This window comes from Cyanistes caeruleus, chromosome 3 (genome assembly GCF_971803275.1).
Source record: "Cyanistes caeruleus chromosome 3, bCyaCae1.hap1.1, whole genome shotgun sequence".
NCBI classification, from domain to species: domain Eukaryota; kingdom Metazoa; phylum Chordata; class Aves; order Passeriformes; family Paridae; genus Cyanistes; species Cyanistes caeruleus.
In genome coordinates this window covers 114,288,436-114,301,861 of record NC_141703.1, presented here as the reverse complement: position 1 = coordinate 114,301,861, position 13,426 = coordinate 114,288,436, and the positions used below count along the sequence as shown (strand labels likewise).

Sequence of the window (13,426 nt, the reverse complement as noted above, 5' to 3'; positions counted from 1 at the left end):
CTGGTACTTCAAACTTTCTGGGAGGTTGGTTCTGTCCTTGAGCAAAGGATGAGTGTTCTGCTAGTGGGTTCTGTATCTTTGTGTGGGATATCTGCTTTGTTTGGGTGAGGGGCTGAACTGCCTTGCACTGTCCAGGCAGCAGCTCCAAGTGCTGGCTCAGGTTCTGCAGCCTGAAAACTCTTACCCTGACTGTAATTTGTAGGGTACCACTCTAAGTGTAAGCTAAAAAGCAGTAGAGTGCTTTAAGAAACAAGTGCCTGGAGGTGACAGGAATTCCACCTGGCTGTTGGGATGCCCTGGGGAGTTGCAGTGACTAAATATTTTCTTTTTCTTGTTGGTAGGCTTGCAAAGCTCACTGCAGCAGTCCTGCTGGCAAAAGATGTACTTGTGTACTTCTTCTCCACCTATGTCCCTACCCCCTTTGTGGTGAGTCACCTTCTCATCCATATTGTTACACCACACAGTGAAGGGAGTATTTGAATTTACTGAACAAGAGAACTAGCAATTTTCTTAAATTCTGTTATTTAACAGAAAAACAGAGACTGCTTGGTACACTTGGCTCTGCAAGGAGGCTGCTGTAACAAGGATGTCGCCGAATTCCTCGGTGCCTCAGCTTTCAATATCTCAAAAATGGACTCTTCTAGTCACAGCAGCTTTGCCTTGCATGGGTTCAAATCCTTGCTGGTGTTCCATAAACTGTTCTGGTGTGCTGTGTATTCTGTGGACCTTGGTTTGAGGGGAGGACTGGAATGCCTGGAGTACCTGTAATTTGTTTTCCAGCAAGCCTTTCTGTGAATTCCTTCATCCTGTTTCAGCCTGTTTCCAAGTGCTCCTGTAATCTGAGTATAGACTTTAGCTGGCCAGTTAACAGTTGCATTTTGTAATTGGTAAAAAGAGTGATTTTTATGGAGGAGAATTAGAACCAACTTTGTACTGCTGGCTGCAGGAGACGGTGCGGAGTGCCCACGTGTGCAGCTTTCAGATAAACTGGTGCAGGGTTAGAAGCTGCCTCTGTGGGATCCTATTACAGAGCTGTCCTAGCAGTGTGACGTGTGTGGCAGAGCCTGGTGTGAGCGCTGTCTCTGGTTCCTTTGCAGCCCTACGCCGTGCAGCAGCTCGGGGCTGTGGCTGGGGTGATGATCACAGCGTCCCACAACCGCAAGGAGGACAATGGCTACAAGGTGAGGCCTCTGTCCTGGCGTCTCATAGCTGCTTTGCAGCATCCCCTGTCTGCACTGGGCCTGTCGTGGCAGCACAGAGCGGTTTGGGTTGGAAAAGGCCTTAAAACTCATCCAGTCCGACTTCCTGCCGGACAGGGACACCTTCCACTATCCCAGGTTGCTCCAAGCCCTGTCCAGCCTGGCCTCAGAACCCTCTGGGATGGGGGGAACCTGTGCCAGGGCCTCCTCCCCAGCCTCATGGTGAAAAAGCTCTTTTTGCCTGTGTTTATTAGGAGGATAAGCCATGTAAAATAATTCATCCTGCTATAACCTGGCATGCTCGTCTGTGGTGAGAGCACGAGACCACACAGTTTGTGTATCTAGAGCATAAATCTGTAGTGATATTCCTTAGAGTCAAATCAGCAGCTGAAGAAGTGCTCCAGCAATTTGTGTGTTCACTGCTGAAGCTTAAAACTAAGCTAGAGGTGAATTCTTGCACACAGTAGGGGACTGTGCTGAAGATGGGAATGATTTAAGAGTGGATTAATAAAACATTAATTAATAGTAGCATTGTGTTGTTCCCTGGTTTTCTGGGCATTGAAGAGGGGTGGGTGGCTTCACTTTAAAACCATTCACAATAGCAAGTGCAATGTTTTAGCTGAGCATTTCCTTCCTCAGCTTTATAAGAACCTGAAGTAAACTCTCAAGTTTAGCTGAGCATTCTAGAAGCCCTGTGGCAGCTCAGTGAGTGATGGCAGTGTGAGGAAAGGCAGTCCTGCCATGCCCAGAGAGAACTCTTGGGGGTGATTGAACTGCTCTTGTCTTCCCTGGAACAACTTGTTAAGTTCTTCACCAGCCTTTGTTTCTGCCTAATTGGAGCAATGTGGACGGAAAGAAACCACATGAATTTCCCAGGTGCTTCATTTGTCAAGAAGCAATTTCATCTTTGAGCTCTGATACATAGTTGACTTTTGCCAGGATACTGGTTTGTTTCTTAGTCTTTCCCAAGAGCTGTTGCATCTTTCCCAATTTCCCATGTGAATTTCAGCAGCTTCTGAAGGTTTTGGACAATTTGAACCGAAGGTGACAAATGCAGAGGATGCTGAGGAGAAAACAGAGGCAGATTATCTGGGCAGAGTCTGCACTGTGGGCTCAGCCATGCTATTGGCAACAGACTGTGGGAAAGCTGGCCTCTGAATCTTTAACAAAGACTTTTTTTATAGCTGAGGGTTAGATATGGTGTTTCCACTCTAGAGAGCATTTCCAGCTGAGAGATTACAGTTGCTCAGCTGTGGAAAAACACGGACCTTGGCACTCTGCTTATCTGTTTTGCTTGGGGTTCAAAAACAAGTTGTACTCCTTTTTTTGAAAGGAATGCCAGCCTTGGAGAAGGTAGTGTTTTCCTTACAATTTGCACAGCACTCCCAGATATGAGTGCCCCGTTTTGGTTTTTCACATCCTGATATTTCAGCAGTAATAGTTAAATACCAGCTTTTGAGAAGATGGGTTGTGTTGCTGTGTCGGCTCCATGTATCACAATCCTGAGCTCAGAGGTCTGTGTTGAACGATTCCACGTGTCTTGAGAATCAAGCCAGTCAGATGCTGACTTCTCTGTATGACTTGGGCGGAAAGTCGGTGGCATCCCATAGCTAAAAGAATTTATCAGGTTAATAATCCTTGTAAATAAACTGTCTTGTTATCCTTCAACTTTGACCAGGTTTATTGGGAAAATGGAGCACAGATCACCTCTCCTCATGATAAGGAAATTATAAAATGTATAGAAGAGTGTGTTGAACCATGGAATGGCTCCTGGAATGAAAATCTGGTAGATACCAGTCCCCTCAGACAGGATCCTCTGAAGAAAATTTGTGACAGCTACATGGAGGATCTGACAAAGATCTGCTATCACAGGTATTGTATAAAGCAAAAAATTGTATAATAGCATAGATATTGAACCTGTTACATTTCTAACTAAGCTGTGGGTTGCATGTGCAAAAGCTGACTGCAGACAGTCTTGACTGTGCTCTCTGAGGTGTCATTAAATTCACCATCCTTAGGATTAATCTATTTGATTGAGAATAAACCAGCTGCCTTTGGGAGTTAAGCTGCTGTGAAGCACCCAGTGGAAACCATTTAGTGCAAGTGAATACGCTCCGAGAGTTCTGAATAAAAATGCAGAAATTCAGAGTGAAAGTGAGGTGCACATGCATAAAATAGATTCAGTCTAAAGGTTAGGTGGGGCAGAAGATGAGAATAAAAGGAGGAGGATGTATGACATGAAGCAGATCTGGAATAACATTTTAAGGTGGTGGAAGAGCTTGAGTTTGATGTAGAAATCAACAGTTTATTCTTGGGAGACTTTGATCTGTTTCAGTGGAAGGTAAATACTTCATTTTCCAGGGGAAGAAGCTTTAACCCAGCAATTTCTAGTGCAAAGTAAGCACTTTCACTCATTCCTTTGAAATTCATGCAGAAATCAGCAGAATAGTACACCAGGGAATTGCAGCTTATTTTGCTTTCCCTCATGCAGATAGTCTTGTTAAACAGCTGAAATCTTACTGAAGTTCTGTTTCCTCCTCAGGGAGCTTAACATGCAGAGCAGTTTGAAGTTTGTCCATACCTCTTTCCATGGAGTTGGACACGACTATGTGCAGTTGGCCTTCAAAGCCTTTGGATTTCAGCCCCCCATTCCAGTACCGGAACAAAAAGATCCAGATCCAGACTTCTCTACTGTCAAATGCCCAAATCCTGAAGAAGGAGAATCTGTGCTGGTATTTTGGCTTCTACTTCATCAGATTTCTGTGAGGAAAAGCAAACAGAGGAAGAGAACAGGGAGAACCTGCTTTCAGTTGTATTAATACAGTGGGCAATACACAGGGGGGCTTTTCTTTTACTGGGGGTTAGGTACAAGTAGGAAGGCTGTGGGTTTATTTACTCTTACGTTTTGGGGTTTTTTGCCCCCTCCTTCTTCTCCCACCAGGAGTTGTCACTGAGGCTTGCAGAGAAAGAAGATGCAAAAGTAGTAGTGGCCACTGATCCAGATGCAGATCGACTGGCAGTGGCAGAACAGCAAGAAAAGTAAGTGTTGGGACCCTTTTTTGTGTCTTCCTGCAGAAAAGGTGGTGAGAGTCAGAGAACGTCCCCAAACGCTTGTCAGGCACAGGCCTTCAATCCACTCTTTTCCTTAGGTAGATGGGTATTTTTCCTTCTAGTTTTGTCCTTTACTGTAGCTCCAAATGCATTTAAAATCAGTTCACTCAGCAAAGAGTAGATTAAATACTTACTGGTGTAATAGTAAATGGCCAAGTACAGCTCAGCTGAGAACTGAGTGGTTACTAACGAGAGTCAAATCTTCTTGTTTCCTGTGTTTTCATTTATATCAGACAAACCCTCTTTGGCAATTGTCATGGGCTTTTTTTGGTGGAGTGGGTTTTTTTGTTTGGTTTTCTTAATATATTTTTAATTTTAATCCTTTGTTTTCCCCTGTTTGTTCATATTGAATAGAAATTATTTTTCTCCCGCTAGCAGGCCCCGGTTGTGATGGCTGTGTAAGTAAAAGCTGTGCAGGCCCTGCCTGGCTGCCATGTGCAGATGGCATAGACTGCTCTGTATTGATCAGTTCTAGGCTGCTGGCAATCAGAGGCCTGGAGCTGCCAGCCAGGAGACCCTGGGGCTTCTTTCCTTGCTGGGCTTGTAAAATCTTGAGGTGTGAGAAGTGTGGAGTCCTATCCGTACGGTGCCTTTGCCTAGAGCAGCTTTGTCAGTGCTGTGCTCATATCCTGGTGCTCAGGGGCTGCAGAATTCCTGTCCCCAGTCCTCACTCTGCCTCTCTGGTGCTCAGTGACTGCAGAGATCCTGTTCCCAACCCTCACCTTGCCCCTCTGGTGCTCAGGGACTGCAGAACTCCTGTCCCCAGCCCTCTCTGGTGTTCAGTGACTGTAGAATTCCTGTCCCCAGCCCTTACCTTGCCTCTCTGGTACTCAGGGACTGCAGAGGTCCTGTCCCCATCCCTCACTTTGCCCCTTTGATGTTCAGTGACTGCAGAATTCCTGTCCCCAGCCCTCACTCTGCCTCTGTGGTGCTCAGTGACTGCAGAGATGCTGTCCCCAGCCCTCTTTGGTGTTCAGTGACTGTAGAACTCCTGTTCCCAGCCCTCACCTTGCCTCTCCCTGCAGTGGCTGCTGGAAGGTGTTCACGGGCAATGAGCTGGCAGCCTTGTTTGGCTGGTGGATGTTTTCCCGCTGGAAGGAGAACTGCTCCCCAGATGCTGACGTGAGGAATGTTTACATGCTGGCAACCACGGTCTCCTCCAAGATTTTGAGGGCAATTGCACTTAAAGAGGGATTTCACTTCGAGGTGAGTGCGGGTGATGTGCTGTGTCTCCATCCGAACCCCTGCCTGACCTCACAGAATGGAAAGCAGGCAGGGAGGGGCCTTTCAGACTTCTGGCTGGGAGTTGTGAGGGATTCCAACTCGAAGAGAATGTTCTTTCACCCAGACAAGCCGGATTTCAATCTCCTCAGTGTTCTCAGACTGGGAGATCAGCCTGGGCAAAGCTAACAGTTTGTGTCCCTGTCAGTAACAGGGACACAAATTAACACCTGATTCCAGGTAACAGCAATACCTTAGCTGTGGTTATCTCCCTAGAGAGAAACTCTTCTGTGTGAGAGAAGGGAGGTTTGTGCAGCCTGCTGTGGTCACTGGAGTGTTGATGGGTTTGTAATGAGCACTTGGAGGTTACACAAAGGCCCTTCAGGTGCCCTGCCAGCACATTTTGAGTTTGGGTTTACTTCAGGCGGGGACAGGCAGAGGAGCTCTTGTGTTCAAATCTTTATTGCAGCTTTAAGAACTTCCTAAAAAAGAAACTGGGCTGGGGGTGCTCCCCCCAGACTGACAGTTTAGTTCCTGCATCCAAATTAAATCTGGTTTCTGTTGGATGCTAGCCAGAAGAGAGAGGCGAGTGCCCAAAATCATAGCACAGCATACAAATGTCCAAAGGGACGTTGTTTATCCGTCTCTTAATTAAATACATGTGCAGTAGGAATAAATATTTTGCCAAACAATGAGAAATTTAAAATTGAAAGCAACTCTGAAAACCATTTTGAGTGACTGGCCAGATAAGCTCAATCAGGGAGAACATCAGTTCCTTGTAGTGGATTGGTTCTCTCTCTACTGTTTGTTTTGTTAATGGAAAAGGACATACTTGACTGAAAGAAAAAGAAGCTAGGAATTTGCAGAACCTCTTGGCCTTCTCTAAAAGCTCCCCTTCCTTTTTACGTGTAACTTCCTTCTCTCAAAGAAAAGCTGTTTCTAAGCTTTTGACTCTTTTTGCATGATTTATGTAAAAAACCCCCAGAACAGTGCTCTCCCCTCCCAGCACCTGAAAGTGTTGCTTTTATATTTCTGTAGCTTTTCCTCCTGAATAACTGTGTCTCATCTGATGAGAGGCACAGATGATCTGATGTGATCTCAGAGCATCACAGTCCCTGACACACTTTCCTTGGTTTGATCCTCGTGTCCTAGTTGAGTATCCACTAGGAAAATGCTTTCCAGTGGCTCTTTGCCTTGGATTCATCATCCAGACTAAAGATAGGACTTGTCTGATGCTTCTTTATTGTCCCTCTTCTGCTTATCAATTAATCAGATTTAAATTTAAGGAAATCCCTTCAAAAAAAAATCAGAAAAACATCCTTAAGCTTTAGTGCTTTGACTCTGCAAGTCTTTCCCATTGACCCTAAAATTTAAAATACATTGTTATATTTTCTCTTTGATTGGTCTGTGTGTGGGGGCTTTTTTGGGTTTTCCTTAGTTTGAATTGAAGGCAATGGTGGCTATACTTTTTTTCTGTGAATTGAAACTAAATTGGAAAGAATGTATTTTAAGCACTCCTTCTTTCCCCTCTGTTTTAGGAAACACTCCCTGGTTTTAAATGGATTGGAAGCAGAGTAAAAAATCTCCTGGATAATGGAAAAGAAGTTCTCTTTGCATTTGAGGAGTCTATTGGTACGAGTGCTGATATCCCTTTAAACTGTTGAGAACTGAGGGGGGAACGTGAATAGGAAGGACTGATCTCAGTTATGAAATCAAACACAGAGAAAGTACTTTATTTTTATCCTAGTAGTTAATAGCATTGATATTTTGCTCTCATCAAATTGACTTGGCAGCTCTCATAATAAATTGTATCTGACTTGCTGGTTCTGGTGTTGTGCTTATCTTTCCAGCCCTATAACCCCCAAGTTAATTAGATTTCTCCTGCATATGCAGCAATAAAGCAGCTTCCATGTACCAGCCAATTTTCCTTTGTAGGATCAAAGGTTAAAACTTTAGTTGAGTAAATCAGTGTAATAATCTGTCAGGTTATTTGTCCACAATCCCTTTTTTCTGCCTAGGCTTCATGTGTGGCACATCAGTGCTGGATAAGGATGGAGTGAGTGCAGCTGTGGTCACTGCTGAAATGGCAACTTACCTGCAGGGCCAGAGCCTGACCCTGGCACAGAAACTGCTTGACATTTATGAAACGTGAGTGGTGCTTTTTATTAGAATATTCTGCTTCACTGTTTCAGAGCTGGGAATAATCTAAGGAATATTTCTTTAAATATCTATAAGTAAATGCGTCCCTCAGATGTTTTCTCATGGTAAATCGTTGTGGGGTTTTTTGATGTAGGATGGCTTACAGCCCATCACTAGTGCAGATGAATCACAAGGGGCTCCAGGAGAGCTAGAGAGGGGTTTGAGACAGGACACAAGGAATGGCTTCCCACTGCCAGAAGGCATCTGTAACAGCAGAGGTGGAAGGAATGGCGATGGATGCGATCCCAGGATTAACACAAGGATGGTGTTTGTCAGAATTAAGCCTCGTACTGAGATCTCTCAGATACCAAATGTGCCAAAACCCTCTGAATCTTACAACTGAGAACATTCATCTGCTTGTAGGTATGGATATCACATATCCAAGACTTCCTATTTCCTGTGCTATGATCCCCCCACAATCAAAAGGATATTTGAGAGACTCCGGAACTTCGATGGCCCTCAGTCTTACCCCAAGTCCTGTGGGGTTTACAACATCTTGCACGTCCGGGACGTCACCACTGGCTACGACAGCAGCCAGCTGAACAAGAAGTCGGTGAGTTAGAGTGTGTTTGCAGGGGAGGGCCTGCAGGAGCTGGAAGGGAAATGCATGGGGGGAGAGGCACGTGTGGAGTGCCGTGGCTATTCTGACACAACCTTTAATGACTCGCTGAGCCCGCAGCTCCTGAGCTTCCAGCTGCTGCTGCAGTGGCAGTAAGGGGCTGCTGGTGTTTTGTAGGTGCTGCCAGTGAGCAAGAGCAGCCAGATGATCACGTTCACCTTCCAGAACGGCTGCGTGGCCACGCTGCGCACGAGCGGCACCGAGCCCAAGATCAAGTACTACGCCGAGATGTGTGCGCTGCCCGGGCACAGGTCAGTGCCCGAGCTCCCGGCCTGCCCGCAGCGGGGACACGCCAGGCATGGAGCTCTCAGCATCTGCTACGGTGGCTTTCTTAACAAACAAAACTCCAATGCAGCTGCTCCAAACAAGCAGCTCCCACTTCCAGTTAAATAGTGATGGGGTGACAAAAGCATGGAGTTTAGGCTAGGAGAGCTCTCTGAGCTCACAGAGCCCAACCGGTGACCAACCCTCGCCTAGTCAGCCGGACCAGGGCGCTGAGTGCCACACCCAGGCCTTTCTTTCTCTTCTGAGATTGTGCTGCTGCTGGTGAGTGTTTGCAGCCACGTGGGCTCCCATTGCCTTTGGGAATCTGCTGTGTTACTCTGAGCTGCTGGAGAGGAGCTAGATGTTGTTCACCTGGGTTGAGCTGCTGCTAGTTTAAAAGCGGGGGTGGAAATCCAGGGTGTGTTTACACCACAGAAACCTCTTCTGTTACGGAATCATGGAATGGTTTGTGTTGGAAGGGACCTTAAAGAGAGTCTCATTCCACCCCTCTGCCGTGGGCAGGGACACCTTTCACTCTCCCAGGTTGCTCCAACCTGGCCTTGGACATTCCCAGGGTTGGGGAAGCGATAGCTGCTCTGGGCAACCTGTGCCAGGGCTTCACCACCTGATTATTGCAGTATTAATTGAAATTAATTTAATTGAAGAAAAAGGCCACTAGAGGGCTCTGGGCACCATCTTTAAAAGTTCCTTCCAACCCAAACGGTTCTGTGATTCCATGATAATCCCTGCTGGAAAGGAGCTTGTTAAAGCAGGCAGTTTGGAGTCTCTGCACCTGGTGGGGTAGGAAACACAGCAAAGCCAGTCCATCCCCATCAGGTGTTGCTGTTCATTTATTTATGATTGGGCGCTTCCCAGACCTCTGACATGATCCTGTTCTTTCCTGCAGTGACAGAAGTGTGCTGGAAGAGGAGCTCCAGAAGCTGATTGAGGCTTTGATTGAGAATTTCCTGGAGCCTGCCAAGAACGGGCTGACCTGGCGCTCTGCATAGAGCTCCCAGGAGAGACCCACGGAACAAAGGACCCCGGAGCAGAACCAGTCTCATCTTTGTGTGTGTGTGTGTTTTTAACAGCTGCATTCTTTTTCTGTAAAGAAGAAGCATTCTTTTGTCAGGCTTTTCACCAAACTGGAATAAGGAGAGGAGGTCAGAGGAAAGGGTAGAATTTATTGTTGCAGTTTTCAGTCCTTTTGACCAAAAGTTTAATTAAACACACCAATGCAAATGAACTGCCCTAGTACCTTTGAGGCAGCTGAGCTTAGCTGCTAGATTTTGTCTTAAACTCAGTTCAGGTACCTAAAACACCTCTTTTTTGTGTGTGAAAAGGTTTTTAAAGTTTTAAAGGAGTAATCACTCCAAACTGACAACAAAGGCTGCTTCTTCCCCGAAGCTCTGAGACCTTCCATACCGGTCTGCACTTCCAAAAGCATTGAATCAGAGCTCAGCATTTCTTGTTTAAGCAAATTGTTGACATTTCTCAGCTACTTAACAATTCTTTTGTTGGTGAAGGTGTTCTTGGGCTTTGTAGCTTTCCTGTGTGTGTCTTAAAAGAATTGGCAGTGAAACAATAGTGGCAACAGCTGCAGCTCGGGATTGGAATTGCCTGGTGCCTTTCCAAGGCTTCCAAAGAGCATGAACTTGGTCATTCCGTAGTAAAATTGCCCCTTCTGACTACCATAGGCTCTGTAGCTACTTTTTGTCCCACATCTCTGAAGGGTCTTGGTTTTCTGTATTCATTACTTTGATTAAAATTGCTGGTCAGTGACTCTTTGGATTTTGGATTTATATTAAAAAAAAAAAAAAACCCAAGGAAGAAAGTGGAGATGAGAGATGGACACAATTACTAAAATTTAAAAATTTTTTTTGGTCGTGTCCTGTTGGGTGTTTTCTGTTAGAATAGCACGTTGCAAATTCTTTTATTCTTTATGTTTAAGGGTAATTTTTTAACAACTTCTCTCATTTGTTTTCTCACTTTGTTCAAGTAGCAAGTGAGATTGCTAATAACATTTTCAAAAAAACCCCAACAACCAAAACCACCCAAACCAATACTCAAGTTGTCCTTGTGGTTATATTTTGGGCAATAAAAAGGCCGTGTTTGGCTCAGGAGAGCTGGTTCTGGAAGCTCCCTGCTGTCTAAAGAGAAGTAGCAGCAACTCAGTGCTGGGTTTTATCTGTGTTGAAGATGATGGGAGAAGACCCCAAGGTGCTCTGGAGCTCAAGCTGTTGTTTTGCCACTATTGCTGCCTCTCCAAACTCATCCTTCCTCTGATGATGCCCTTGCAGCTGGATGCCATAGGATGGCACAGGGTAGGTTTGTGTGTGTTGCCTCTCCATGGCTTCAGAGAGCCCTAAGGTTGGGGGTTTCCTGCTGCCAGCAGCTTTGCACTATATCCATGGAGAAGTATTTCAGTGTCTATGAATGTACATGTACTAGAGAAGGTCTGTGTTGCACAAATTCTGACCTGTCACTGCTATTTATTTATTTTTTTATTTTAAGAGAAAGTGTCTCCAAATTGTTCTGCCATTGAGTGAAATGTATCTAATGCCAAAAGCTTGGGTTTTTTTACCTTGATTGTACATTTGACTGACATGGTGGGGAAAATAGGTAAACCTGTGCTGGGTAGGGCTGGGAAGGCATTTCTGACTGCTGCTCCAGCTCTGGATCCAAAAAGGTTGCAGATCTGGATCCCCACAGCACTGAACTTGAAGGAGCTCTTGCCATGCCTTCCATTGGCAGCAGATTAACTCTGAGGTGTTGAGGCTTTTGTTCTCCAAGCAGCAAAGAGAACAAGTGACTTGGGGCATGATTTTGAACAAGCACTGTAAAAAGCATAGTGTGTGTGTGTGTGTGATGAGCCCAGCTGGGTGCTACTGTAGCAGTCAAGTCTTGTGAGTGGTGGTTGTGCTCCTACAAAGAGCAGGAATCTGCAGCTTCCCAGAGATCTGCTTTGTGTCAGTAGGCAAGTGCTAGAAATGGAGAAAATGTTTTCAAACATTTCAAACAAACTTCTTCTTTAATTAAAGAAGAAAACCCAGCTGTGGGGTGTTGTGTCTCTGGTATTTTCCTGTGGATAGGTTTGACAGTGAGCTGTAGCTGTAGAGATGCTTTTGGGAGGACAGCAGCAGGCACAACGTGTTGAATGTACTTTCAGGGTATAATAACTATTTGCTGTTTTGAAACTGCTGCTACTGTTGTTTTCCTACTGTATTGGAGCTGTTTGATATATTTATACTGTTCCATTTGTGGAACTCCTTTATCTCCTCCCTCTGATCTCGCATCCCTTACTTCCCCTACTTCTGTTACTGTGAAGGACTGGAATTCTCGTTCCCTTGCCCCGTAACTTTGTTATGCATTGTGTTAGAGTTCACTTAGTTTGTGCACAACCTTCCTTGAGTTGTCAGCTGTTCTTTCCCACTTCTCAGATAAGAACAAAGGCTTTTCTAACTTGAGTAGAAAGCAGATCACAGATCAAAGGATGCTGTGGATGTTGTTTCCAAGGTGCTTCCAGGTAAAACACCTTTTCAAAGGCTGGACAGGGGCTAAAGCTGTGGTCATGTAGCCAGTGTGTTGTGTTTAGTGTTGGATGAAATCCAGAGGGCTTGGGTTTGTCCCTTGGCTGTGACAGTGTTTCTGTGGGCCTGGGACAGGAGCTTTCCAAGTTCAGGGCTTTGCCAGGCAAGGCTGAATGTCTGTGAGGCAGAGCTTGTAGTTGGGTTTCTTACTGAGGTTGTGATAGAGCCTGCAGGGTGTGGATTAAATATTTGCAAGTGCTGTCCATGTCTCTCTTCCAGGCCCTCTGAGGGTGTATGAGGGAACTGTAGACTCTGGTGTGGCAGAGGAGGAGGGAATGTGTGTAACAAGGAGAGCTGGGCTGCAGTTGTGGCCCAGAGGAGCAGCGTGGCCCCCACTTTGTGCTCAGCTGCTGAGCCGGCTCCGCTTCCCTTGCGTCTCCAGCAGGGTGTGAATCTGTGGAGCTGGGGTTGCCTTGGGCTGCAGGAGAGCTGGGATCTCACCTGAGGAGCTCTGCTCATTTTCCTCATTTCAAATATCCAGCCCTTCCTTCTGAGGAGGGAGATGACATCTGTGTTGTCTGTGGGGTGAGGAGGGCAAACCCTCTGGGGTTTCAGCTGGCTGGGTGAGCTGCTGCCTGGGCTCCCTGACCTGCCTCCCCTGCTCCCAGGCTCTGGTGCTTGGTTTAGCTGCATGTTGGCATCCCTGGTGCTGCTCCTCCCTGGTTCAGGTGCTCAGGTAGCATGGGGTGTGCCCTCCCTGCCAGGCTCCTGAGGTTATTCCAGCTCCCATTTCCCTGCAGGAAATGCGTTTGTGTGACACCACGGTGGAAGCCAGGAGAGGAACGATGGGTCCTGTCACTTGGGCAGGGTGGGATGTGTGTACTGCTTTAGGAAGCACCTGGATGGTCTCTGGTTTTAAGGTTGATACTGTTAGCACTTTGTTTTGTCTTCCCTCCCCCTCTCTGTCCTCTCCCCAGCCAAGGGGGGCTCCTTGCATGGTGACACCTGGGGGGTGGTTACAGTCCAGCTCGATTCCCTCCGCTCAAGAATGGCTTTGTACAAGGTGATTGAAGTGTCTCAAGTCGCATGGTTCTCCTTGCCTGGAATCTTGGGGAGTTCTGGATCTGTGCTCCTGCTCACCCGATGACTGTTCTGTAAAAGTAGGGCGTATTACAAATTCAGAGTGAGAATTTGCACTTTCCTGAAGAGTTTCTGTGTACTGCTATGTGGATTTAGCTGAATGAAGTGTTATAAGTAATAAAATATTCCCTTTGTAGTCTCAA

At 46.1% G+C, this 13,426-nt stretch overlaps 1 protein-coding gene across 3 annotated transcripts in view; it reads left to right on the top strand.

Annotated features, from left to right (window-relative positions):
* Nucleotides 1–13,426, top strand: part of PGM2L1 (phosphoglucomutase 2 like 1) — a 27,181-nt gene extending 13,755 nt beyond the window's left edge. For all 3 annotated transcript variants that reach the window (XM_086883688.1, XM_086883689.1, XM_086883690.1), the window contains exons 4-14: nt 342–426; nt 1,098–1,181; nt 2,878–3,071; nt 3,742–3,931; nt 4,141–4,238; nt 5,336–5,516; nt 7,070–7,163; nt 7,550–7,679; nt 8,094–8,283; nt 8,467–8,600; nt 9,521–13,426. In XM_086883688.1, coding sequence (XP_086739814.1) covers nt 342–426; nt 1,098–1,181; nt 2,878–3,071; nt 3,742–3,931; nt 4,141–4,238; nt 5,336–5,516; nt 7,070–7,163; nt 7,550–7,679; nt 8,094–8,283; nt 8,467–8,600; nt 9,521–9,623 — 1,483 coding nt within the window. In that variant the 3' untranslated portion in view covers nt 9,624–13,426. The remainder of the gene's footprint in view (nt 1–341; nt 427–1,097; nt 1,182–2,877; nt 3,072–3,741; nt 3,932–4,140; nt 4,239–5,335; nt 5,517–7,069; nt 7,164–7,549; nt 7,680–8,093; nt 8,284–8,466; nt 8,601–9,520) is intronic.